This window comes from Oncorhynchus kisutch, unplaced genomic scaffold (genome assembly GCF_002021735.2).
Source record: "Oncorhynchus kisutch isolate 150728-3 unplaced genomic scaffold, Okis_V2 Okis05a-Okis16b_hom, whole genome shotgun sequence".
Lineage (NCBI taxonomy): Eukaryota > Metazoa > Chordata > Actinopteri > Salmoniformes > Salmonidae > Oncorhynchus > Oncorhynchus kisutch.
The window spans coordinates 1,258,440-1,286,318 of NW_022261982.1; the positions used below are offsets into that span (position 1 = coordinate 1,258,440).

A 27,879-nucleotide genomic window follows, 5' to 3' on the forward strand; every position below is an offset into this window, starting at 1 on the left:
ATCCTTGGGTTTCTGAAGATGTGTCAAACAGTCGATGGAAGAAAAGTTATTTGTAATGTCTTCAACTTTCCTATTTTCATCACATTAAAGGCCCATTGCAGTCAAACACGTGACTTTCCTGTATTATATATTTCCACACTGAGGTTGGTATAATTATGATAATGCCCTTTTAGAGTAAGAGCTGTTTAGATAAGAATGCCTTAAGTTTCAGCCTGTTTTGGTGGGATGGAGTTTAGTTAATAAACCAGTAACAGAGTTCTAAAACTCTCTGCCAATAAATGCTAGTTTTCAGCCCCCACCACCCCAGTCCCCCCATTGAAAACAATAATATAAACGGTTGCATTGGGCCTTTAACTTACCATTGCAACATGTAACTGTAGATTCAGCAAATAGTGTTCTTTCAGTCAACAGGTGACAGTAGTTCACTAGTTTAATATAACTACATGTTTATGGAAAAATATGCTATGATACTTGATAGTTGTATTTCAGGGGAATCTTAATATTCCTGTCTTATCTTTTCATGGAGAACACCTGTAAAATAGTACATCGTCACAAGCTCAAAGAAGAAGACCAAGAATCAAGCCAGGTGGGGGATGTACTTTTGGAAAAGTTTATTCTGAAACGGCAGAGTGAAAATAAATATAACTGATGGGGGAGGGGCTTGGCGGCCGATCCACAATCTTTTCCAGCCAGCATTGCCGGCAAGATGATGATGACATGAGGTGGGCGGGGCAGAGGGTACAATCCCCTACTTGATGAGTGGTCACCGTCCCACCCCAGGTGGAGGCGAGGGTCGTCATCTGACAGCGGAGAGGTCACCTCCGTAGAGAGGAGTAGTGATGAGTTGAAAAGTTGACAGAGGAAAATAAAACAAACACAGAATGGCTTTTCGACATCCCATTATAGTCCTTTTCTTTCCTAGGTTGGTCTTTAGAAAAACAGTCCTGACACCATGGGGTCTGGGAGATAGATAAGCTTTGGTTGCCGCAGCACTATCTTACACAGACAGGACGTGCTTGACGAATGCTGTGGGGAGAACAGAGAGAACGCGTAAGTACAGGAGCAAGAGACCTAAATACAAAAATCATATAAAACATACACATTTATAAAATCATTTGATAAACATCAATTTGATCACTTTAAATAAGAGTATAATATTTGAATGATAGTGCTACTAAAACAGTCTGTGATCTGTGCAGGATCCAGGGTATTGGCTCTTTAGAGGTTGAACAAGACTTGCCCTCATAGTTGATGCTGCCGTTCTCGTCCTCCTGACCTATAAGGAGGGAATCAATCTCGGCCTCGGACATCTTCTCACCTAAGAGGGACCAACAACGAGCCAGTCAGGAAAACACACGTATCCTGAATGCAAAATCAACCCCAACACACCCCACACCCTAAGTACGTGTGTAGATCTGAGACGGTTAGACAGGTGTAAGCAATGTGGCAGTAGTGTCCCTCGGGTGTAGGGTGACCAGGGGATGTCACCCAGCCAACCCCTAACCCACTGCCCAGTCAGCGCTGTACTGTAACGTGTCTAAATGTATCGACTCCACTCACCCAGTGTGCCCAGCACGATGCGCAGCTCAGCCCCAGACACGGTGCCGTTGCCCTCCTTGTCGAAGACGCGGAGACCCTCAACGTAGTCATCAAGTGTACCCTTCACTATTTTATCCACTTTTTCCATCATGGGCATGAAATCGGCGAAGGCCAGCCTCTTGTTGGCCATATCTGACACGACGAAGGAGAAGAGATTGACGTTAGTCACACACGGTAGGGTGGTCCATCTACAGCCTTCCACTGTTTGTTTTCATACGATCACAACGTGCACACCAGGTCAATGACAGGGTCTCGCTAGTGACGGTCGTTACCTCATTATTATTTTATATAATCAGTCTTTCAACCAGACAACAAAATGAACATTCATATTGTTACCAGATGTGGGTTCAAAGAGTATTTGTTTATTTCAAATACGTGGAGTGTTTGATCAAGACCACATGGAGGGCGGTGGGGTGGGATTTACACTTTTGGGACTATTCCATCCCCGGGCCACATTCAGTAGGGAAAACGTATGTGGGACTTTGCAATGTCATGACTAAAACAGACATCATTACTTATTCTACAGGAGTAGAGAGGCCTGTTTGGTCTTCATACTACATTTATACCTGAACGTATCATGACGTTCTCACAACGTTCTCTCAACCTATCCCTATAGGAGTAGTGGTGGTCTCACCATCGGGGGATGGTTTTCCCAGGATCGCTGCAACCTCCTTGTTCTGGGGGTTCTGTCCCAGGGCGCGCATGACATCAGCCACCTGGTTGAATCCAATCATGCTGTCACCGACTCTGTCGAAGAGCCCGAAGGCCTCTTTGAAGTCTGGAGGGCGGAGGGAAGAGCAGAAGAGTTACGATGAGTTGGATGAAGACAAGCAGAAAGTGGGCACAGACATACAGTAAGTAACCTGACAACTCTTCACACTCAGAATGTTTCAATAAATCAAAGTTGTAATATTTTAGATATTGAAAGGGACGAAAAGGAGCTTAGTCGTTATTGGTCATTTTGTTTTGTGAACCAATGGCAAAACAGACCAGATATTTGTTCAACACTTCTAGTAAAACTACACGCAATCAATGACACCGTTCTTGTAAAAGTTCATTCTAAATGCAGCACTGGAGAATGGTGAGAAACGACATGTCTCATGTTGCCGTGCTGCAGATTCAAAGATGGCGACCGCTCGATTCCTCCCTCATTGTCCCCTGAATAATTATCAACTGTAGAGGTGCAGAAAGGTAGCATGGCAGGCGGGTCCCTATTTCTATGGACTCCACTGTGAATCCCAATTGAAAGTGATCCAACAGATTACTGGCCTTATGTGATTTCTGAACTGCAGCAGCTGCCCCCCTCCCTCACTCACTCCCCCCTACAAGGCCTGCTGGCGTTTGGCATTTAGAACCAGCGACTGACAAGCGATACGCCCTAAGAAAGTAACCCATGCCATATACGGGCACGGGCGTGTTCGCCTACCCGGTTTAAACATAAGAATGCTGACTCTGGAGTAATCCACACACGCTAGCATAGGGCCCGCCTGCATTCCTGCAGCACCCAGCCTAGCTTCTCCTCCAGCACCCAGCCTAGCTGCTCCTCCAGCCAAATGAGCTCGCCTGTATTCCTGCAGCACCCAGCCTAGCTGCTCCTCCAGCACCCAGCCTAGCTGCTCCTCCAGCACCCAGCCTAGCTTCTCCTCCAGCCAATGGGGCCCACCTGCATTCCTGCAGCACCCAGCCTAGCTGCTCCTCCAGCCAATGGGGCCCACCTGCATTCCTGCAGCACCCAGCCTAGCTTCTACTCCAGCACCCAGCCTAGCTGCTCCTCCAGCACCCAGCCTAGCTTCTACTCCAGCACCCAGCCTAGCTTCTCCTCCAGCCAATGGGGCCCACCTGCATTCCTGCAGCACCCAGCCTAGCTTCTCCTCCAGCCAATGGGGCCCACCTGCATTCCTGCAGCACCCAGCCTAGCTTCTCCTCCAGCCAATGTGGCCCACCTGCATTCCTGCAGCACCCAGCCTAGCTTCTCCTCCAGCCAATGGGGCCCACCTGCATTCCTGCAGCACCCAGCCTAGCTTTTCCTCCAGCCAATGGGGCCCACCTGCATTCCTGCAGCACCCAGCCTAGCTTCTCCTCTAGCCAATGGGGCCCGCCTGCATTCCTGTAGCACCCAGCCTAGCTTCTTCTCCAGCACCCAGCTTAACTTCTCCTCCAGCCAATGGGGCCCACCTGCATTCCTGCAGCACCCAGCCTAGCTTCTACTCCAGCACCCAGCCTAGCTGCTCCTCCAGCCAAATGGGCTCGCCTGTATTCCTGCAGCACCCAGCCAAGCTGCTCCTCCAGCCAATGGGGCCCACCTGCATTCCTGCAGCACCCAGCCAAGCTGCTCCTCCAGCCAATGGCAATTTCTCTAGTCTAGAGTATGCAGAAGCAGTGGATTCTTTAGGAAACACTTTATAATAACTTTTATTACATTATAAATGGTTATAAATGTTTACAAATAATGAAAAAACATTTGTTTATTTATGATTATTTATGAAAGTTGATAAAGTGTTACCAATTTATTCTAATAGTGACTTGTCTGATAAAATAACACCTATACAATAATTGTATTGTATAAGATGACATACAGGAATTGTATATGGTCTTATGAACAGTGTGTTAATGATGTGTCCAGTATAGGAGAGTGTACATTCCACTGGACTGCCACTGACTGATGTGATACTTAACTAGGTGCTAAAATCAATAAAGGGCCTCAACAGTTCATTTCCAGCTCACCCTTTTCTGACCAGTTACCTACCACTAGTTAGTTCTACACACACACACACACACACACACACACACACACACACACACACACACACACACACACACACACACACACACACACCAGCTGCCACTAGTTCTACACACCAGCTGCCACTAGTTCTACACACCAGCTGCCACTAGTTCTACACACCAGCTGCCACTAGTTCTACACACCAGCTGCCACTAGTTCTACACACCAGCTGCCACTAGTTCTACACACCAGCTGCCACTAGTTCTACACACCAGCTGCCACTAGTTCTACACACCAGCTGCCACTAGTTCTACACACCAACTGCCACTAGTTCTACACACCAACTGCCACTAGTTCTACACACCAACTGCCACTAGTTCTAAACACCAACTGCCACTAGTTCTACACACCAACTGCCACTAGTCCTACACACCAACTGCCACTAGTCCTACACACCAACTGCCACTAGTCTACACACCAACTGCCACTAGTTCTACACACCAACTGCCACTAGTTCTACACACCAACTGCCACTAGTTCTACACACCAACTGCCACTAGTTCTACACACTAACTGCTACTAGTTCTACACCAACTAGCTCTACACAAAACAACAGCCACTCTAAAGGAGTCTTTTAAAAGATCATGTCCTTCAGTGAGGAACAAAGGGTGGGGGGGGGGGGGGGGGGGTGTCAGGCTCCTGCTGTACGGAGATGCGGCTGGCCACGCGAGCCCTAAGGACCACTGTGCTCTGTCATTCAAGACAAGACAGTGCTGCTCAGAATAGAAGCAGGGACACTAATCTCCTCTGGACAGCTGAACAAGCCCCTGCACTTGTGTTGTCAAGGCCATGGGCTCCAAAACTAGTGGACACAACTTAGGTCATTTCCAGTGACTTATCACACTTTGTTAGGCCCTCACAGAGGGGACCTCAAGGTGCAGAAACCATGCAGATCATAAAATTCTACATTGAGAGGATAACTAAAGCTAGTCCACAGGGGAATGTATTCTGGGGGCAACTTGACTGAGTGTAATTTTGCCTATTGAACTTGGTGAGTGCTACTTTGTAAAACACAGGGGACATGCTTTATCACTGAGCTATCTGTAAAGACATAGTCCTCACCTAGTGCTACACAGAGTCCTCACCTAGTGCTACACAGAGTCCTCACCTAGTGCTACACAGAGTCCTCACCTAGTGCTACACAGAGTCCGCACCTAGTGCTACACAGAGTCCTACACAGAGTCCTCACCTAGTGCTACACAGAGTCCTCACCTAGTCCTACGCAGAGTCCTCACCTAGTCCTACGCAGAGTCCTCACCTAGTCCTACGCAGAGTCCTCACCTAGTCCTACGCAGAGTCCTCACCTAGTCCTACGCAGAGTCCTCACCTAGTCCTACGCAGAGTCCTCACCTAGTCCTACACAGAGTCCTCACCTAGTCCTACACAGAGTCCTCACCTAGTCCTACACAGAGTCCTCACACTAGTCCTCACCTAGTCCTACACACAGTCCTCACCTAGTCCTACACACAGTCCTCACCTAGTCCTACACACAGTCCTCACCTAGTCCTACACAGTCCTCACCTAGTCCTACACAGTCCTCACCTAGTCCTACACAGTCCTCACCTAGTCCTACACACAGTCCTCACCTAGTCCTACACACAGTCCTCACCTAGTCCTACACAGTCCTCACCTAGTCCTACACAGTCTTCACCTAGTCCTACACAGAGTCCTCACCTAGTCCTACACAGAGTCCTCACCTAGTCCTACACAGAGTCCTCACCTAGTCCTACACAGAGTCCTCACCTAGTCCTACACAGAGTCCTCACCTAGTCCTACACAGAGTCCTCACCTAGTCCTACACAGAGTCCTCACCTAGTCCTACACAGAGTCCTCACCTAGTCCTACACAGAGTCCTCACCTAGTCCTACACAGAGTCCTCACCTAGTCCTACACAGAGTCCTCACCTAGTCCTACACAGAGTCCTCACCTAGTCCTACACAGAGTCCTCACCTAGTCCTACACAGTCCTCACCTAGTCCTACACAGAGTCCTCACCTAGTCCTACACAGAGTCCTCACCTAGTCCTACACAGAGTCCTCACCTAGTCCTACACAGAGTCCTCACCTAGTCCTACACAGTCCTCACCTAGAGAGTAGATAGATTGAACAAAGAGACGGCCCTGAGAAACTCAACACACTTCACTTACCCTCGAGCTGGTCGGCCGAAAAAGCGGAGGCGCCGGATGCCTCAGCGGGAGCAGCATCAGCCTATTAAAGATGCACACAGCACAAGACAAGGATGAGTCCCTAGGACCTGATCTGGGACCTGTTATAACCAATCCATCACCACCATGCACCACGGGCGTCCTGCCATTCTCAAAGTACCAACACATCGCCGGCACCATGGTGATACAGAGACTAATCTCAAAGTGATGCAGGTGCCCAACAGAATAACATAGGAGGTCTACATTCTAGATATAGAACAATACATTCATTAGACACTAGGTGAGAAATTACAGTAGTTAGTGTGACGATGGCTAGATGAAATGCTTTCAATGGTACAAGTACGTAGAGATGTACAGATTAGCATTAGAGAGATATTCCAAGGTTTCTCTGTGGAGCCCAATGAGAAGCTCTAATCTAATACTTCCACCTTGGTTTCTTCCCCCCAAAATGGAGTATGACAGTGGCTTATTTTGTTAAAGAAAGGAACCACCCAAGTCTTGATATCCAATCTCTATACCAAATCACACAGATGCCCCCATGGTAGTTCTGTAGCAACGTCAGGCTTTTAGATAATCCAATAGCCCCAAAGCCACACAAATGTATAGGCACAAAAAAAAGCATTCAGGCAGTGGTAAATCCAAAAGTACACACCATTACGGAGACGAAGGAGTTGACACGGGGCAGAAAGAAATAATAAAGAAGCCGGAGTCCCGAGAGAGAGAGTGGTCCTGAACCATGCTCAATGTCCCTCTCTTATTTATGATCGGGTGGTGATGTCACGGGGCGGGTCAGATGCCACTTTGGAAGTTCTCTAACTTTCTTAGGGCAATACGGAAAGTGGAGCTGTGGTCGCCTCTTGGAGCGCTGGCAGGCCTTTAGAAGGACGGGGACAGGGCTATATTTAGTCGGCTAAGGAACTGATTCGAGACGCCTTGTCTCGGGTCAGCATTTCCAAACCCCTTTACAAGGGTCGCAAATTATTTTATTGGTTGACATTCTAGCCTGAAGTAGGTGAGTGATAGATGGGCACTGAAATGGGCTGGATTTGCGTGTTCCGGAGCGGATTTTAAAAAATGCGCCGAACCACCAGAACCTACAACTGCAGAAAGCTTCTCATGTGATATTTTTAAACAGTGAGAGTCTTCCTCCTCTTATGGTTGTATAGGGGAGTAGTCAAAACACACAACGAAAAGCAGGGTCCTGTTGGGTCCGCAGTAACAGTACGTCATGAAGCACAACATTTAACAGGATGTTTTTTGGGCCGTAATAAGCATAGTGCCCTACAAATCAAGTTAGCCTTTTCCTCTTGACGCTGCACACCTATTTGCATTAGGCCATAAACAACTGACACGAATTCGGTGGTAGGCTAATAAGTAGATGTGCGTGGGTTAACAAAAATCCCCCGGGAAACCAAGCTATAAAAAATTGCCATATTACAACCTGTGTTGTGATACTTGTGTTGTTTGCTCTATAACCTGTTAGTTCATATGTCTTGACACCTGTGATATTTAGGTCTAAAGGCCGAGACAATAAGAGGACACAGTGGCAGAATACATTCAATCACACCTCTGTTTCATCACAAACCCGGAGTGCAACTCTGTCCGGTGGAGTCCACAAAGCATATTGTATGTAACAGTTAGTTACCTGACATACAGCATGGTCAAGAAACTTCATGTTTCCAACATTTTCCGACTAACGATTTAGAACCAGGGACAGTTACTGCAAGTCGCAAAGACAACAGGAGCTGCCTCCACTATTCCAGCATCACCTGTGCTTAGCATAAAACAGTGACAACTAAAAGATACCACTAACAATTGTCCAATCAATGTAAGCTAAATATGTGGCTGTCCATGGTTCTGATGTGTGTTTGTTCGTGCAAGTGGAAAAAACATGTTGACTCACCCTACTTGTAGAGGTCAATGCCATCCTTCTCTCGCACGGTGACGAAACGGTCTATGATTGTCATACAGTACACGCTTTTATTTGTTGTTCTCTTAGGCTACCTGGATAAAACGCTTGCTCGCTAGAATAACTTCCTTTCATGGGCAATGTTATCTAGTTAACATTTTTATTTTTTTATTTCACCTTTATTTAACCAGGTAGGCTAGTTGAGAACAAGTTCTCATTTGCAACTGCGACCTGGCCAAGATAAAGCATAGCAGTGTGAGCATACAACAAATAGTTACACATGGAGTAAACAATTAACAAGTCAATAACACAGTAGAAAACAAAGGGGGGGTCTATATACAATGTGTGCAAAAGGCATGAGGAGGTAGGCAAATAATTACAATTTTGCAGATTAACACTGGAGTGATAAATGATCAGATGGTCATGTACAGGTAGAGATATTGGTGTGCAGAAGAGCAGAAAAGTAAATAAATAAAAACAGTATGGGGATGAGGTAGGTGAAAAGGGTGGGCTATTTACCAATAGACTATGTACAGCTGCAGCGATCGGTTAGCTGCTCAGATAGCTGATGTTTGAAGTTGGTGAGGGAGATAAAAGTCTCCAACTTCAGCGATTTTTGCAATTCGTTCCAGTCACAGGCAGCAGAGTACTGGAACGAAAGGCGGCCAAATGAGGTGTTGGCTTTAGGGATGATCAGTGAGATACACCTGCTGGAGCGCGTGCTACGGATGGGTGTTGCCATCGTGACCAGTGAGCTGAGATAAGGCGGAGCTTTACCTAGCATAGACTTGTCAGGTGACATTCCTTCTACATCTAGCTTCATATTAAACTTCAATCTTCTTAGTCCAGGGGCACAATGTATTTTATGGTTGAATCAAAATCCCTGTAATAATCATTAGCCAGTGCAGAGAACTAAGTAAACCCACAAATCCAAATACCCATCTCCACCCATGGCAAATTTATGGTCCATGGTCCATTTTTAGCAAGATGGCCACCGTTGGACAACAACAAAACAAGATGCAACAATTCAAGGTATTTTTCTGTGATAGGAGTGATGGCATATCTAAGCTGGCTTCCCTTTACACTTTGTTTTGGTGAGTCAGGACCATTCAGTTGAGCTCACTCAGGTTAGCTCAAGGCTGATTGGCTATTCACTTTTTTTTATCAAGGTAGGTCAAATGATCACTGGCTTCCCTTGTATTCAATGCTAATGTTGGCAAAAGTTCTTGTTTTCATTCTCCAGTTTGTGTGTTGCATGTTTTACCAATACATTATGAAGAGTGACAGAGGTGGACGTTAGCCAATATTTGTTTGTGTGGGCCACTGTAGTATGAAATGACCAATAACGAGCAGAAATACATTTTATTCTTTTGTCTTATTGGTTCAATCGTTCTCTCAATAGTAGACGCACTCTTTCATAAAATAAGATGAGCCGGCATGTCAGGAATGTCACCTGACAATCACAACACAAGCTAATAGAACAACCCCCCCCCCCCCCCCCCCCCCAAGCTCCTTCACCCTGTTCAATCGAAACCAGGCGATTGCGGAGTGTGGGAGCAAACATTGTTGCGCAATAGGAATGCACATTTGGACTAATAACCAAACAATGTGGGCCTACTATAAGAAACAATTATTCTTATCCTTGAATAAGTTTATCCTACCTATGGTCCAAGATTAAGAGTCATATGCCACTGTACTGTTAACAGGCCTAACAGCATAATACACAGGAGAAATACATCATGTCTGGGCTGTCAGAAGTGGACAGGCTACATATCAACGTCTATGATATAGGATGCATGGTGTATGATACGTTATTGAAATGGTGCTTGTGAACGTCGATAACAGCCTGGCAGCGATTCAAAGAAATATAATCATCTGTGATTGAGATAAAGGTTGTATTAGTCCAGTTTGTGATGACACAGGTTATAGCTATACCATGTGTGTGTGTGGTGTATAAGAGACTTGGAAAATCAACAGCATGAAGAATGAGTCATGATTCACAAGAACAACGTTTTGTATTAGAATTCATTAATGCCATGGAAAAGGCTATAGCCTACAGCTGAGTACTGATCTATGGCGTGTGCAACGGCTCAGATGGACACGAATAGGTGGATCTGCACCGAATCCAGATAGCCAAAGCAATTTAAAAAGGATAGTTACCGTATTTATTTGGGACTGTGTTGCACTTAAACAGAGTTTACATTGAACCAGTGGCCACTTGTTATTGCCCAATCGGCAGTACTTTTGTCTCAAGTTGTTTTTGTCAGAAACCATGTTGGAAATGTTGTGCCTGTGTGGAATCTGCCCCTTATGTCACAGTGGTCAGTAGGTCAGACTATAGAATCCACAGTGTGACTGTCACTGTCCTCGACCCCCAACAAGGTCAAGAACACAGCCATCATTAGTAACATCCCCTGTTAATACCCAGCCACCAAGCACCGCTACATCAATTCATCACCTGTGCTTGATTGAGCTTGCCTGTAGCTTAACGGCCCAACAGATTAATCCCAAATCTGCAAGCCCCGCCCACCTGGCATTCTAGGCAGGCTAAAGCAAACGCTTAATGTAATTCAAGTAGTATTTGAACCCAGGTTTAATTTATCCCGACCTTGTAGTTCCACCCCACCGCCAGTGTTTTCCTTCCCCTCCTGCTGTATGTAATGTGGTGTAGGACACGTCTGGGGGCTGGGAGAGGCCGCACCCCGGGACACATGAGCACTATTTTTACCCTTGCGGTGTTCAGTTTCTTATCTCCTCCTCCCCTGTCCCGATCTCAGAGAGGGGGACAGGGAGCAGCTCCTCAGGGGGGGGGGGGGGGGGGTCACTGGGACATTCGCCCCTTCTACCCTGAGCCAAGTCGTCTTGGGTTCAAATACTATTTGAAATCAATTCACACATTAAGCTATGGTTGATTGAGCTTGCTTGGCTCAAAGGCACCAATAGAACAGTCCCAAATGTCAAGCCCAACCACCAAACCCACGCACAGGCTAAAGCAAACAGTCAAATACTATTTAAACCCATGTCAGCCACACATCGTAAAAGAGGGGCAGGGAGCAGGCTTAAAAAAAGAGCTGACGTATTGTGCACCCTCTCCTTCGGGGTTACAGGAGCCTGATCTGGCATAGAGAGTGTTAGGAATGGAGTTCCTTAGGGACAGGGTAGATGGCCTTCAGTAGTCATCCAGCTCCACAGTTACAGCCCAATTAGTGTCCTGTTAGAGGCTCATACTGTAACACCCCTTTACAGCTGACCCGGGAGCAGTGAACAGGACCAGCCAATAAGGATGTTGTGCTGATTAGCATGTATAACCGCATCAGTAAATTGGTCAATACAGCAGGCTACAGAGCAACTTGTGATGGAGGTGGTTCGGGGAACCTTGTGTTGGCTCCCTAAGCTCAGTAGGTAAACAGTCTTGTTGCACACAGGAGACCTGTGGTTTAACATGCACATTTTTGGTGCCTTTGTGAATGGAGTCAAATATAGAGAAAGTTGGAGCGGTCAAGTCAGAAAGAGGATATGAACCACTTGACAGGGTCTGGAAAGGGGACAGTAAAATGGAGGCTTTAGCAGACGGATGGATGGACTCACCGATTCTTGCCGCTCAACGGGAACGCTCCCATTCCAAATGGACAAACTCTTCGCTGCCCCTTAGTGGCTTTGCTCTGTTATTATAACATCAGGCCGAGACAAGGAGCCAGTCAGATTCAGAACACTAGAACGATGAATAATAGTTTAATAGCAAAGGTAACAGACAGGTGAGATGTAAAAAATACCTTGTTTTATTATTTAGCCAATGGAAATGTGAAGAAACCGTAGATGAGCAGTAGAGTTACAAGCGTACATCACACACACACAACTTATGATGCGCCACATGGTCATTACAGTTTTACTGTAGTACTTTGTCACACAGTATAATCATTTTACTACAAAGTTTCTATTGCAGCCACAATCTGCAAAGATGAAAAATCCTCTACACCATGGAATTTCTATTCCGGTTATTCAAAAAAAAAGGTGAAATCTAAAATTAACAATTAACAAACATGAATGTTGGAGCAAAGATTATTACTATTTTTTTTTAATAGGAGATTGGTCGGTACTCAAATCCCCTTGGTATTTTTATTGATTCATAGACAGTACAGCTGGACAGTAGAGCCAGATAAAAGGGACGTGGAGACAGGGCTCCAACCCCCGTCACCAAGGGGGTAATTATGGTCCCGAATTGAGAGGACTACCCATTGACCAGACTCCAGCCCAAGCAAACAAATCCTAGTCAATTTCATCTCAGACAAACTGAAGTCTCAATGCGTCATAAAATGAATGAAAAGTAAATATTGAATTGATGTCCATAAATGGACAATCCACTCGAGGTGGTTCTCTCTGCTTATGCCCCATGTCTAGACACAAAATAGTGAGCAAGTTTCAGTGCATAACACTTCAAACCCCCATGCACCATGCACATATTAGACTAGGGGGCGACATTTTCCTCACGCAAAAAAAAAGGTGCAGCTCTGTGCAAAGAATACCATAAAACTCAATCTGTATGATAAAAAAACTCATTATAAAGCATGATTTAATTTGAACTTTTCAACAAGTAGTGTTATAAGAAGGCAAGAATTTAGCCAGGGTTTAGTCAACTGAGCAATGCATGCGATGTGTGCGATGCAATTGAGAGTTGAAGTTTTTGGAATTCACATTGGATAATTTGCCTTCACATCTATTTGAAATCTTATGGTTCTTTTGCTCACTGCTCAATGCCATTTGCTCGTGCAAAATGTCACCCTTGCACTGATTGTCCCTGGTCCCCCTCCCTACAACACACAATTACTGTTCGTTCAGCCAATAAGGAGAGACTGTGGGAAGATTTTGTTGTGATGGAAAAAGTCATCTTGATTATCACCTGCAGAGGTGACTCTGCGGTGTTTATGCCTGTGTGTGTTTCTTTAAATGTCTCGGTGTGTGTGTGAGAGAGATGGAGAGAGATTAGGTGCTTGGATGTGTATGATAGTTTCCAGAGCAGCAGGCAGGAGACCAGGGGTAAGCAGGGATACCTTTTACACCTCAAATGCTGGGAACTTTGATTTCAGGGGCTGGAGGAGGTCTGCCAGGAAGTAGATGGTTCCAGCCATGCCTGTGGACAGGAAGTGACACATTCATTTCACGTCTAAAACAGTTATTGGGTCGTACTCGGACATCTTAGCAAAACATTTGCAAAGGAAGATGAAAACGTGTGTTCAGGTCGTCCCTCTCCGTTTGATACCTAACCAACACAACCATGTTCAAGCTTTCCACTATTCATTGACCAATAGAAACGTGTCAAATTATTGAGCAAATCTGTGATCTAGGCTAAACATTCCAATTGAAACACTTGATATTGTGTGTATTAGACGGCTTCACATTACCTTCAAATAATGAGAACGGAGTGTCCGGTGTCCTGCAGCCATGTTTGCCGTAGTTCATGCACCAGTCTGCAAACTACACAAAACAAAAGCCCACAGCTTTTTACAATACAACAGTCAAAGTTCATGAGTATCAGACCATTGACAAATACTGTCCTAAAAGAAATACTGTCCTAAGACAAATACTGTCCTAAATGAAATACTGTCCCAAGACAAATACTGTCCCAAGACAAATACTGTCCCAAGACAAATACTGTCCCAAGACAAATACTGTCCCAAGACAAATACTGTCCTAAAAGAAATACTGTCCTAAGACAAATACTGTCCTAAATGAAATACTGTCCCAAGACAAATACTGTCCCAAGACAAATACTGTCCCAAGACAAATACTGTCCCAAGACAAATACTGTCCCAAGACAAATACTGTCCCAAGACAAACACTGTCCCAAGACAAATACTGTCCTAAGACAAATACTGTCCTAAGACAAACACTGTCCCAAGACAAATACTGTCCCAAGACAAATACTGTCCCAAGACAAATACTGTCCTAAGACAAATACTGTCCTAAATGAAATACTGTCCTAAGACAAATACTGTCCCAAATGAAATACTGTCCTAAGACAAATACTGTCCTAAATGAAATACTGTCCCAAGACAAATACTGTCCCAAGACAAATACTGTCCCAAGACAAATACTGTCCCAAGACAAATACTGTCCCAAGACAAATACTGTCCCAAGACAAATACTGTCCTAAGAAAAACTGTCCTAAGGAAAAATACTGTCCTAAGGAAAAATACTGTCCTAAGGAAAAATACTGTCCTAAGGAAAATTCATCTTTAGCAGCCCATTCTTACTCTGTGCCTTACAGTGCCACTTGAGATGCCACTAGGATTAAATGGCCCACTTGTGTGACCACAAAGCCCTTCTAGTCCGTTCCAATACAGTACATTGGATTAAATGGAAGAGCTTAAACTACACATGGGACCCCCCCCACCCACCCTCACTGTCTGTTGATGCAAAGACACGCGCTAATAGCAACACGCTGTCAATAGCAACACGCTGTCAATAGCAACACGCTGACAGCCACTTAGCGGTTGTCAATAAACATACAACGGTTCACTTCTCAAACGTCTCAGGTTCTCTGAATAATGTTTCATTTAAGTTTGGGTCGCTGCCAGCAGGATTATTGAGTGTAGTTCAGAGTATTGCTGAAGTGACCTTCAATCTTATATTGAAACTCTGGATTTTTTGTAACAGCTACCGAGACAAGCTGCTAGTGGGTGATAAACCTTGTAGAGACCCCGTCAAACGTCTATTTGTTGAAACATCAAACCATCACAGAGGCTGGTAGAGGGTGAGGACCTACAGTTGAGCCAGGAGTTATTCCCGATTTAAAATGTAAAAAAGGTATTTGATCACGTGACCGGACGAGAGGAAACTCCAGGCTCCACACCCTCATCAATTGATGAGAGCTTGCTTGTGGTAACAGGCGAGGACATTGTCAGATGTCCCCGTCAGGTCAGTAAGTTCAGGCTGCCTCTCACCATACAGGCCCTGTAGAGGTGCTTGGGGTCATGGGTGAGCTTGTAGAGGGCCAGGAAGGCGTAGGCGTTACCCGCGGCGCCGTGACACAGGCCGTAGCCCTTCTTCAGCAGGCCCCTGTGCCACACCACCTCCCCACACTGTAGAGCCTCTTCCAGGTACTGGCCCACTCCAAACACCTGCAGGGGGAAAACAGGGCAAGGGCATGTTCAGTAAGGCTAAATGTTTTTAAATGTTTCAAACAGGAAAGTAACATGTCTTTCTTTAGGAGACGTTGAGACAGTACTGTAAAAACTCTATTTCTAACCCAAAAGGATTGATTGGCAGACAACTAATGCCCTCTATGTTAAATGTGTGACACATGAAACACAGAATAAAAGCACAGTGATAATGTTTTAAGGGACATTATCCTAGTCTATTGTAGCTATACCTTTTGGTTGGTTGCTAATACAGCAAATAAACAGCTTCACCACCATTACTTTCCAAGAGACCTCCGGCCTCGATGGTGTTATTCTGCCAATTACATCTGAGATCGCATGGACCATAGTAATTATCCATATCACATATTCTATCCTTAACATAGTACTGGGGTGTGTTGAGTAGAGGCACACCGTATCAAAACAGTTTGTAACGGGAAAAAAGCAAACACCTGCGTTTTTATTGGGTGAGTTCAGATAGAAAAGAGCACCTCCCAGTTTCACTAAAACGTTTACCCTCTACTGAACAGGGCCCAGGTATCCAGTACCTTGTAGGCTTGCAGCAGCATGTAGATAATGCCTGGGGCTCCATGACACCAGTGCACCAGCAGGTCCCTGTTGTCCCCTATGCAGGGCGGGTAGTTCCCAGTGGGAAAGCGGAGTCGACAGACGTGGTCCACGCTGGGCCTCACCAGTCTGTGGACCCTCTCATCCCCCGCCACATAGCCTGGCTGCAGGGCACAGAACAGGGAAGACATTTTTCATGGCTCACACGTCATAGTAGGTTAATGAAAATGTTGGGGTCATTTCCATTTGGTGGTTTGTTATCAATGAGAAAAAGCAAGTTTACTCCCTGAATTGATCCCAACCCTGGTTGCTGATTCATCTATGTTTAAGATCCCATAATACAGTGTTTCCAAACCTGGTCTTCAGAGTCTCCCAGTAATTTCACATACTCTATTCCAGCATCAGCGTATGATTCAACTAGTCAACTACTTGGTGGAGTAGGACTTAACATAGTGGCAAGAAAAAGTAAGTGAACTCTTTGGAATTACCTGGATTTCTGCATAAATCTTCATCTAAGTATAGACAAACACACTCTGCTTAAACTAATAACACACAAATTATGGTATTTTTCTTGGCTATATTGAATACATAATTTAAACATTCACAGTGTAGGTTGGAAAAAGTATGTGAGGCTAATGACGTCTCCAAAAGCTCAGTGGAGTCAGGAGTCAACTAACCTGGAGTCCAATCAATGAGTCGAGATTGGAGATGTTGATTAGAGCTGCCCTGCCCTATAAAAAACTCACAAAATTTGAGTGTCCTATTCACAAGAAGCATTGCCTGATGTGAACCATGCCTTGAACAAAATGGATCCCAGAAGACCTAAGATTAAGAATTGTTGACTTGCATAAAAGCCTTGATGTTCATCAGTTCACAGTAAGACAAATTGTCTATAAATGGATAAAGTTCAGCACTGTGGCTTCTCTCCCTAGGAGTGGCCGTCCTGCAAAGATGACTGCAAGAGCACAGCGCAGAATGTTCAATGAGGTTAAGAAGAATCCTAGAGTGTCAGCTAAAGACTTACAGAAATCTCTCAGGTTGAGAGCTTCAAGTTCCTTGGTGTCCACAGCAACAAACTAGAATGGTCCAAACACACCAAGACAGTTGTGAAGAGGGAACGACGAAGCCTATTCCCCCTCAGGAGACTAAAATGATTTGTCATGGCTACCGAGTTCCTCAAAAAGGTTCTACAGTTGCACCATCGAGAGCATGGTTGCATCGCTGTCAAAAAGGCTTCAACAGTTTTTACCCCCAAGCCATAAGACTCCTGAACAGGTAACCAAATGGCTTCCCGGACTATTTGCACTGTGTGCCCCCCCAAACCCCTCTTACTCTCCTGCTACTCTCGGTTTATCTTATATGCATAGTCACTTTAACTATACATTCATGTACATACTACCTCAATTGGGCCGACGAACCAGTGCTCCCGCACATTGTCTAACGTGGCTATCTGCATTGTGTCCCGCCACCCGCCAACCCCTTTCTTTTACACTACTGCTACTCTCTGTTTATCATATATGCATAGTCACTTAAACCATATCTACATGTACATACTACTTCAATCAGCCTGACTAACCGGTGTCTGTATGTATCCTCACTACTTTTATAGCCTCACTACTGTTTATAGCCTGTCTTTTTACTGTTGTTTTTATTTCCTTACTTACCTATTGTTCACCTAACACCTTTTTTGCACTATTGGTTAGAGCCTGTAAGTAAGCATTTCACTGTAAGGTCTACACCTGTTGTATTCAGCATTTCACTGTAAGGTCTACACCTGTTGTATTCAGCATTTCACTGTAAGGTCTACACCTGCTGTATTCAGCATTTCACTGTAAGGTCTACACCTGCTGTATTCAGCATTTCACTGTAAGGTCTACACCTGTTGTATTCAGCATTTCACTATAAGGTCTACATCTGTTGTATTCAGCATTTCACTGTAAGGTCTACTACACCTGTTGTATTCAGCATTTCACTGTAAGGTCTACTACACCTGTTGTATTCAGCATTTCACTGTAAGGTCTACTACACCTGTTGTATTCAGCATTTCACTGTAAGGTCTACACCTGTTGTATTCAGCATTTCACTATAAGGTCTACTACACCTGTTGTATTCAGCATTTCACTGTAAGGTCTACTACACCTGTTGTATTCAGCATTTCACTGTAAGGTCTACTACACCTGTTGTATTCAGCATTTCACTGTAAGGTCTACTACACCTGTTGTATTCAGCATTTCACTGTAAGGTCTACACCTGTTGTATTCAGCATTTCACTGTAAGGTCTACACCTGTTGTATTCGGCACACGCGACAAATACTTTGATTTGAACATGCTAACATCTCTGTTGACGAGTCTACGATACGTAAAACATTGAACAAGAAAGGTGTTCATGGGAGGACTCCACGGAAGCAGCCACTGCTGTCAAAAAAAAAAAAGTTTGAAGTTTGCAAAATAGCATCTGGATGTTCCACAGCGCTACTGGCAAAATAGCATCTGGATGTTCCACAGCGCTACTGGCAAAATAGCATCTGGATGTTCCACAGCGCTACTGGCAAAATAGCATCTGGATGTTCCACAGCGCTACTGGCAAAATAGCATCTGGATGTTCCACAGCGCTACTGGCAAAATAGCATCTGGATGTTCCACAGCGCTACTGGCAAAATAGCATCTGGATGTTCCACAGCGCTACTGGCAAAATAGCATCTGGATGTTCCACAGCGCTACTGGCAAAATAGCATCTGGATGTTCCACAGCGCTACTGGCAAAATAGCATCTGGATGTTCCACAGCGCTACTGGCAAAATAGCATCTGGATGTTCCACAGCGCTACTGGCAAAATAGCATCTGGATGTTCCACAGCGCTACTGGCAAAATAGCATCTGGATGTTCCACAGCGCTACTGGCAAAATAGCATCTGGATGTTCCACAGCGCTACTGGCAAAATAGCATCTGGATGTTCCACAGCGCTACTGGCAAAATAGCATCTGGATGTTCCACAGCGCTACTGGCAAAATAGCATCTGGATGTTCCACAGCGCTACTGGCAAAATAGCATCTGGATGTTCCACAGCGCTACTGGCAAAATAGCATCTGGATGTTCCACAGCGCTACTGGCAAAATAGCATCTGGATGTTCCACAGCGCTACTGGCAAAATAGCATCTGGATGTTCCACAGCGCTACTGGCAAAATAGCATCTGGATGTTCCACAGCGCTACTGGCAAAATAGCATCTGGATGTTCCACAGCGCTACTGGCAAAATAGCATCTGGATGTTCCACAGCGCTACTGGCAAAATAGTCGGTGGACAGATGAAACTGAAGTTATGTTGTTTGGAAGGAACACACAACACTATGTGTGGAGAGAAAAAAAGGCACAGCACACCAACATCAAAACCTCATCCCAACTGTAAAGTCTGGTGGAGGGAGCATCATGGTTTGGGGCTGCTTTTCTGCCTCAGGGCCCGGACAGCTTGCTATCATCGACGGAAAAACGAATTCAAGTTTATCAAGACATTTTGCAGGATAATGTACAGTTATCTGTCCACCAAAATTAAAGTTCAACAGAAGTTGGGTAGATCAACAACAGAATGGTAAGTAAATCAACAACAGAATGGCTTCAACAGACGCAAATAGGCCTTCTGGAGTGGCCCAGTCAGAGTCCTGACCTCAACCCAATTGAGATGCTGTGGCATGACCTCAAGAGCAGTTCACACCAGACATCCCAAAAATATTGCTGAACTGAAACAGTTTTGTAAAGAGGAATGGTCCAAAATTCCTCCTGACCGTTGTGCAGGTCTGATCTGCAACTACAGAAAATGTTTGGTTGAGGTTATTGCTGCCAAAGGAGGGCCAAGCAGTTATTAAAACCAAGGGTTCACATACTTCTCCCACCCTACACTGTGAATGTTTACATGGTGTGTTCAATAAAGACATGAACAATTATAATTGGGTGTTATTAGTTTAAGCAGACTGTCTATTGTTGTGACCTAGATGAAGATCAGATAAAAAATAAATTGAACAATTTATGCAGAAATCCAGGTATTTCCAAAAGGTTCACATACTTTTCTTGCCACTGTATGAAGGAGTTTTCTTTAGATTCAGAATACTGCATAAATGGGAATTTCAACCTATCAGCTTTACCTGCATGGGAATAAAGGGAAGTTCGAACCAATCGGCTCTAGCTTTATTACCTGCATGAGGAAGTAGTAGATGCCTGCCAGGCCGTGGGCGGGGCCTACATACTGTTCTTGGTACCACTCGTACATCAGAGGGCTCTGGTCCTGACAACGGAACCTCTGAGACTGGCCCTCCCCCGATATTAACACAGCCTCACAGATCTGTGGGAGAGAGACCAGGGTCAAAACACACATCCCTGGATCTGTGGGAGAGAGACCAGGATCAAAACACACATCCCTGATATCAACACAGCCTCAGATCAGAGAGAGAGAGACAAGCATCAAAACACACATCCCTGATATCAACACCGCCTCAGATCAGAGGGAGAGAGACCAGGATCAAAACACACATCCCTGGATCTGTGGGAGAGAGACCAGGGTCAAAACACACCACAACTCAGTCAGAACCCTCCCAATAGAGTGGTTGTATTGCTTCTGAAAATCTGTAGGGTGGATGTACACAACATATATCAACGGGATAAAATAATTCACGCTTCACACACTATTGTGCCCGACCTGAACCTTACTGGCACTGATATTATATAATGGCTTTGTCCGGGGATGGGCATCTGAACTCATAACGAGGGGCTGCAGTGGCTCACGGGTCAGCTTACCCACATCCACACATGCAGTCAGACCCGCCCTTAGCCTTTTGGGAGCCTTATGCAAAATGTTGTTACGCGAACCCTCCTGAGCAATACATTTTACACCACCCCCCTACATTTTAGCCAAAGACTAGTATACGCAATGTCTAGTCTGTTTCATAAATGTGCAATAAGCATAAAACAGTTTAATAAGGAATTGGCAACACATTCTCTTTCTGAGAAAGATGGTAGGTCACATGATTTGAACATCTGAACCAAGTGGACAGGCTGACATGCTGTTCAAACAGTTGGAGACGGACAGAAGGGTGTGTTCATAACAATTCAACTGTTCAACCTTGTTAGCCAACAAATAGATCCATGTTGGCTAAACTTGAAATATAAAGATTAGCTGGCTAGTCACCAGCACGTGGGCTTGAGAGATGGCTGATGAGACCGGTGTTAATTCTCTATAGGCTAATGGCCGATGAGACCTGTGTTAATTCTCTATAGCCTAATGGCTGATGAGACCTGTGTTAATTCTCTATAGCCTGATGAGACCTGTGTTAATTCTCTATAGCCTGATGAGACCTGTGTTAATTCTCCATATCCTGATGAGACCTGTGTTAATTCTCCATATCCTGATGAGACCTGTGTTAATTCTCTATAGCCTGATGAGACCTGTGTTAATTCTCTATAGCCTGATGGCTGATGAGACCTGTGTTAATTCTCTATAGCCTGATGGCTGATGAGACCTGTGTTAATTCTCTATAGCCTGATGGCTGCTACAAGAAGTTAATCATTATTAGTGAAGGTGCATTATGCTTCTAGTCACAGTTGTGACAAAAAGATAACATTTTCAAAGACAGATCAGTGATTATTGCAACAAGAAAAAAAAGCAGGTTTGATAAAATAATTAGTGGGTTTCATAACATAATTAGTGGGTTTCATAACATAATTCGTGGGTGTTATGGTCGTGGAAGGCTTATATTCAGCCTCGGTATAACTTCACAAACCCTGAATTCATTAGATTATTTCTGTTCGAAACGCAGTGTATTTTACCTTTAATTGTACAACTCTTATTTAGAGAAACCACATATATATATATATCTCTATATAAATAGATATCATGAATTGCCCATTAGTTTAAGAAAGAAAATAAACTTGAGATATGGTTCAGGCCATATCGCCCTCCAATTCTACACATTTTGCCTTGGGGACGGAGAGTACAGGGAGCCATTTATTACTCATTTCACGCGATTCTATACATTTTGCCTTGGGGACGGAGAGTAGTGAGCCATTTATTACAAGTTTCACATAATTCTACACATTTTGCCTTGGCGACGGAGGCAAAAATGTGCAGTTTTACATCCAATGTTCTGCATTTACCCACATTTTGCCCCGGTCTTATGCCATGTTAATAAAATATCTGAGTGAGAGTGACTAGTAAAATCAAATGTGGTACGGCATTCAACAATGACTAGTATAGATAGCAGGCTAGATTAACGTAATATTCTAAAAACCGACATGGGCCAATTGAGTGACTGCCACCAAGTTTCCATCCACAGTTTTTATAGTAGTCCTACCTACTCATACAATATACATGTTTTTTTGATGGAAATAATAACCATCACATGGAAGTAAACTTGGAGTCACACAATGATATGGGTGTGTGGTCCTCCCACTAGGACTCAGGAAACCATGCAGTTTACTAGGCTACAGATTAAACAAGTTATGATGAACCTTTCGAATAAACATTGAGTCTTATTCTGGTTACCTGAGCGATACGCAACTGCCGTTTGCCAAATACAAATACCTGCGCTCTCATTCATGTTAAGCTCATCATGTAGTCTGCCTGCCAGCTGTTGGCTAGAGCGCATGGGCTCTTATTCATGTTAAGCTCATCATGTAGTCTGCCTGCCAGCTGTTGGCTAGAGCGCATGGGCTCTCATTCATGTTAAGCTCATCATGTAGTCTGCCTGCCAGCTGTTGGCTAGAGCGCATGGGCTCTCATTCATGTTAAGCTCATCATGTAGTCTGCCTGCCAGCTGTTGGCTAGAGCGCATGGGCTCTCATTCATGTTAAGCTCATCATGTAGTCTGCCTGCCAGCTGTTGGCTAGAGCGCATGGGCTCTCATTCATGTTAAGCTCATCATGTAGTCTGCCTGCCAGCTGTTGGCTAGAGCGCATGGGCTCTCATTCATGTTAAGCTCATCATGTAGTCTGCCTGCCAGCTGTTGGCTAGAGCGCATGGGCTCTCATTCATGTTAAGCTCATCATGTAGTCTGCCTGCCAGCTGTTGGCTAGAGCGCATGGGCTCTCATTCATGTTAAGCTCATCATGTAGTCTGCCTGCCAGCTGTTGGCTAGAGCGCATTTGCTCTCATTCATGTTAAGCTCATCATGTAGTCTGCCTGCCAGTTGGTGGAAACACCACATGGTGGGAACCACACCAAGTCTGCTTGGTGGAAACACCACACGGTGGGAACCACACCAAGTCTGCTTGGTGGAAACACCACACGGTGGGAACCACACCAAGTCTGCTTGGTGGAAACACCACACGGTGGGAACCACACCAAGTCTGCTTGGTGGAAACACCACACGGTGGGAACCACACCAAGTCTGCTTGGTGGAAACACCACACGGTGGGAACCACACCAAGTCTGCTTGGTGGAAACACCACACGGTGGGAACCACACCAAGTCTGCTTGGTGGAAACACCACACGGTGGGAACCACACCAAGTCTGCTTGGTGGAAACACCACACGGTGGGAACCACACCAAGTCTGCTTGGTGGAAACACCACACGGTGGGAACCACACCAAGTCTGCTTGGTGGAAACACCACATGGTGGGAACCACACCAAGTCTGCTTGGTGGAAACCACACCAAGTCTGCTTGGTGGAAACACCACATGGTGGGAACCACACCAAGCCTGCTTGGTGGAAACACCACATGGTGGGAACCACACCAAGCCTGCTTGGTGGAAACACCACATGGTGGGAACCACACCAAGCCTGCTTGGTGGAAACACCACATGGTGGGAAAATCTGCACATTTTCTTTTTGCATGAAAATCGGTCGCCAATTTGATGGAAACCTGGCTAATGACTGACAAGAGAGGAACTGCTGATGCACAACCACATATCTAAATTGCATCGTGTATTCTAATATTCTAACTCTCAACAGTATGTTGAGAAGGCGACAGTTCCTAAAAAGAATGTTTTTAACGTGGGCCTACAAAAGGGGGGCCTCCCTGGCTTTGTCCTTCAGAGCACAGCTCCACCAGTGGATGCATTACCAGGCCAGCACAGTACTTGGCTCGACTAAGCTCCTTTCAGTCATTTAAAATGGTAACAATTTCATGTCATTATAAAATTGTCCTACTTAGATGATCGTTCACCTTTCTGATGACAATGCTTGTAGCCCACTCAACCAACTCTGTTTCTATTGAACACGGTCAATGTAACAGTGCTTGGCAAACACATTGAATAGATATCCAACGTGTATGTGATGAACCTTAACCGTGAGCCTACGACTGACCTGTTGGATGTACTGGATGGGGATCTTGTCGTGGCCAAACTGCTGGTTGATGAAGGTCAGGGCGTAGAGGTAACCCATCCTGCCATAGAGCAGCTCATCAGGAAGACCGCTGGCCCCGGAGCCCATTACCACCGACTGATGGAGCTGCAGCAGCCTGGAGAGAAGGGGGAACACTCAGGTTACTTCAGATCTCTTATGGCATCTTACTGATTAACTGTTTGGACTTCATTCCAAATCAACATCCAGCCTTTATCCCATAGGATCAGGTGGACCATATTGTGACACCTACCAAATCCTCTCAGATCTAGACAAGTGCGAGGAGTGACTGGCATGATATCCAGATACTGATCAAATTAGCAATTAGGTGGAATGAAATCTAGACACACAGAGCACCAGTGTCTTAATTCTCAGACTGGTGAGCCATCCCCAATGACGTATGTAACAGATCATTATATAAACACATCATTATATAAACAGATATATAGATAGACGTGTGTGTGTGTGTGTGTGTGTCTATGGCTGGCCCATGTCCTGTACTGACCTGCTGAGGCATTCGTCTGACTCCTGTGCCCTCTGTACTCTGTGGTAGACCACTGCAGCCACGGCCAGGGGCCCGGCGTCACCGCACAGGAAGGTGACATCACGTCGCCGCGTCGGACACGTCAGGCTGTGGCCCACGTAGTCCAGAGCCTTCTGCAGGAATGAAGGCTCGCCGAACACACCGTGGAGGTGCAGGTAAAGCAGGGCGATGCCTGGGGAGGGAGAGGGGATGGGGGGAGACGAGGAGGGGAAGAGGGGACAGGGAAGAGAGGAGGGAGGGGATGGGGGGAGACGGGACAGGGAAGAGGGCAGAGAGGAGGGAGGGGATGGGGGAAACGAGGAGGGGGAGAGGGGACAGGGAAGAGAGGAGGGAGGGGATGGGAGATGAGGAGGGGGACAGGAAAGAGGGATGCGAGGAAGAGAAAGGCGGGGACAGAGTTTAGGAGACTTGTGATATGAGGTGACAGAATGTAGTCAAAACCTAGAAAAAGCAAGATGGTGGGTTATTCTTCCTCACCTGCCCAGCCAGTGTAGCCAGTGCAGTCTCTAGGGTCAGCAGACTTGAGCCCATTCTCCATGTGCATCAACAGCTGACTGATGGCATTGCTCAACCGCCCTGCAAACTCTGCTGTGAGCTGTAGAAAACACCATGACAGAACATATTGGATTTTATTGTATTAGATCTTTATCAGTAGTCCTGGCTTTGAAGTCCTTTGAATGTTGCATATTTCAGTTACCTGATGCATTTACCATAAAAAGGCTCATGACATGTAGGCTATGTATTGTACAGCCAGGGTATGACCGTTTGCTTACCAGGCCTAGCTAGCTTTAACTTCGGCTAGCTAATGTTAGCTTCATACCTTTCCTTGTGAATCAAATAGTTCTTGCACAGATGCAGGGTTCCCATCATAGTCTGCGTATGGGTTCTTCCAAGCTCTCTGGTCCATTTTCTTCCAACTCCCCTCCGCTCCCACTAAAACTCAAGTTTTTTGGTCAAACGAGAAGGAATCTGCGAGAGAGGTGGGATGGGGACACACGATGTTGAGACCACTCTCGGTCTGGCTCTCGCTACAGATATAATTACATTAATTTCAACAACTCCTTGGTAGAGGGTGCAACAAAAATATGCAATGTATCTCGCTATCTAACTAAATCAAATATAATAGTTAGAGACACTGCTTTGGAAGAGATTCGTGCAACACGCCCCCAAACTTGCTAGCTATGCTAACTAGCGCTAGCATGCTACGCTAGCTCAATATCATGTGCTCAGTCGCCATTGAAATTAGCATGTGTGATAGTGCAGCTAGCTATAGCTACAATATTAGCTAATATTTTGAAACACATGCCTTTGCGCTAAATACACAAAAAAAAGGCCGAATGTTAAAAGTCAGTCGATTAAAAGGACATACCACTGCAGACGGTTGATGTTTATAATGTTCTTGATCGCTTCACTGACAAACACGTTGAATGGACTTTACAACGTCAGTGTGGCCACCTGGTGTGAAGGAGTCCGCATTACAGGCCTTTTTTGGTTACTTCGAGCAGTGATGAGGACCGTGTGAGGTAATATGTTGATGTGCAGTAAAATAACGAGTTAAACAATCAACTATCATATTTACTGACTATTCATTTATAAAACACTATTAATCTTCAACTGCCACCTTGTAATGCTGCCACTTTGTAATGCTGCCACCTGTGCATTGCAAATACGATATTGCAATTATACTGTGTATTTTCTCGTGTGCCATAATGACAGTGAAAAGGCGTAAGCAATGCTATGGATTTTATGCACGCAGGGATAGATTGAGCTGATGGAAGGATATGCATCCAACTTTTAAAACTATTGTTGCCTTTTAAACAAAGCATACGATTTTGCTATGAAGGCCTACATGTCTGTTTTGAATGATCAAAACCCATCCCAGTCTCTGAATGATCAAAACCCATCCCAGTCTCTGAATGATCAAAACCCATCCCAGTCTCTGAATGATCAAAACCCATCCCAGTCTCTGAATGATCAAAACCCATCCCAGTCTCTGAATGATCAAAACCCATCCCAGTCTCTGAATTATGAGTCGTTCAATGAAAAGAGTCCATTTGATATTTTAAGTATAAATTGTGCACCAATACTACATTTTAAAAGCCTGTTATATTAATATTTAAAGCCCTTTAATATACAGTACCAGTTAAAAGTTTGGACACACCTACTCATTCAAGGGTTTTTATTTATTTTTTACTATGTTCTACATTGTAGAATAATAGTGAAGACATCAAACTATGAAATAACACATATGGAATCATGTAGTAACCAGAAAAGTGTAATATATATATATATTCAACCTGAGACTCATTGGCCTTGGCTCATTTTCTGTGAAGAACATGTAAAATAATGCATTTTCATTGATGCACACTGTGTACCCCCCTGCACATTTATATTACATATGTGGTGTTCTGGTCCACTGGACCCGAGGGTAATGAAAGTGTGGAAAAGTGTGTGTAGGTGAAAACAAGTAAAAAATGAAACAAAAAGGTTTGCTGTGTGCTTTCACTCTGTCTTCCTCCTCCTTGGGTCTGCTGTTTCAACATAGCACCAAGAACCTGTCTGTCTCCCTACCTGTCAGCCTGTCTCCCTGCCTGTCTGCCTGTCTCCTGCTTTTCTCTCGCTCTTTACCCTTTGCAGTGTTTGAAACTACACAATGTCTTGCGGGAACCTGCACAATGTTATTACAATACATTATGTCGATACATTGTAAAAACGTCAGTATTTTCCCACACTACCAGCCATCCATTTTGTCACTAAAGCACCTTATACCACCCACCACTGCGACTTGTATGCTCTAGTCGGCTGGCCCTCGCTACATATTCGCCGCCAGACCCACTGGCTCCAGGTCAT

At 45.0% G+C, this 27,879-nt stretch overlaps 2 protein-coding genes across 3 annotated transcripts; both read right to left on the reverse strand.

Annotated features, from left to right (window-relative positions):
- Nucleotides 1–587: 587 nt before the first annotated feature.
- On the reverse strand, nucleotides 588–7,547 carry mylz3 (myosin, light polypeptide 3, skeletal muscle). Its single transcript, XM_031813378.1, has 6 exons — nucleotides 7,200–7,547; nucleotides 6,530–6,590; nucleotides 2,234–2,377; nucleotides 1,561–1,731; nucleotides 1,241–1,318; nucleotides 588–1,026 (listed from the first exon to the last, which is right to left on the reverse strand). The coding sequence occupies exons 1-6, from the start codon at nucleotides 7,200–7,202 to the stop codon at nucleotides 998–1,000; spliced, it is 486 nt and encodes a 161-aa protein (XP_031669238.1). The 5' UTR covers nucleotides 7,203–7,547; the 3' UTR covers nucleotides 588–997.
- Nucleotides 7,548–12,172: 4,625 nt separating this feature from the next.
- On the reverse strand, nucleotides 12,173–26,528 carry lancl1 (LanC antibiotic synthetase component C-like 1 (bacterial)). Of its 2 annotated transcripts, none has more exons than XM_031813379.1 (10): nucleotides 26,399–26,528; nucleotides 25,850–25,998; nucleotides 25,507–25,624; nucleotides 24,991–25,201; nucleotides 24,450–24,603; nucleotides 20,344–20,490; nucleotides 16,141–16,323; nucleotides 15,398–15,574; nucleotides 13,856–13,928; nucleotides 12,173–13,584 (listed from the first exon to the last, which is right to left on the reverse strand). In XM_031813379.1, the coding sequence occupies exons 2-10, from the start codon at nucleotides 25,934–25,936 to the stop codon at nucleotides 13,508–13,510; spliced, it is 1,227 nt and encodes a 408-aa protein (XP_031669239.1). In that variant the 5' UTR covers nucleotides 25,937–25,998; nucleotides 26,399–26,528; the 3' UTR covers nucleotides 12,173–13,507. The 2 variants fall into 2 exon arrangements, with proteins under 2 accessions (XP_031669239.1, XP_031669240.1); XM_031813380.1 differs by having other exon boundaries at nucleotides 26,336–26,409.
- Nucleotides 26,529–27,879: the final 1,351 nt, after the last annotated feature.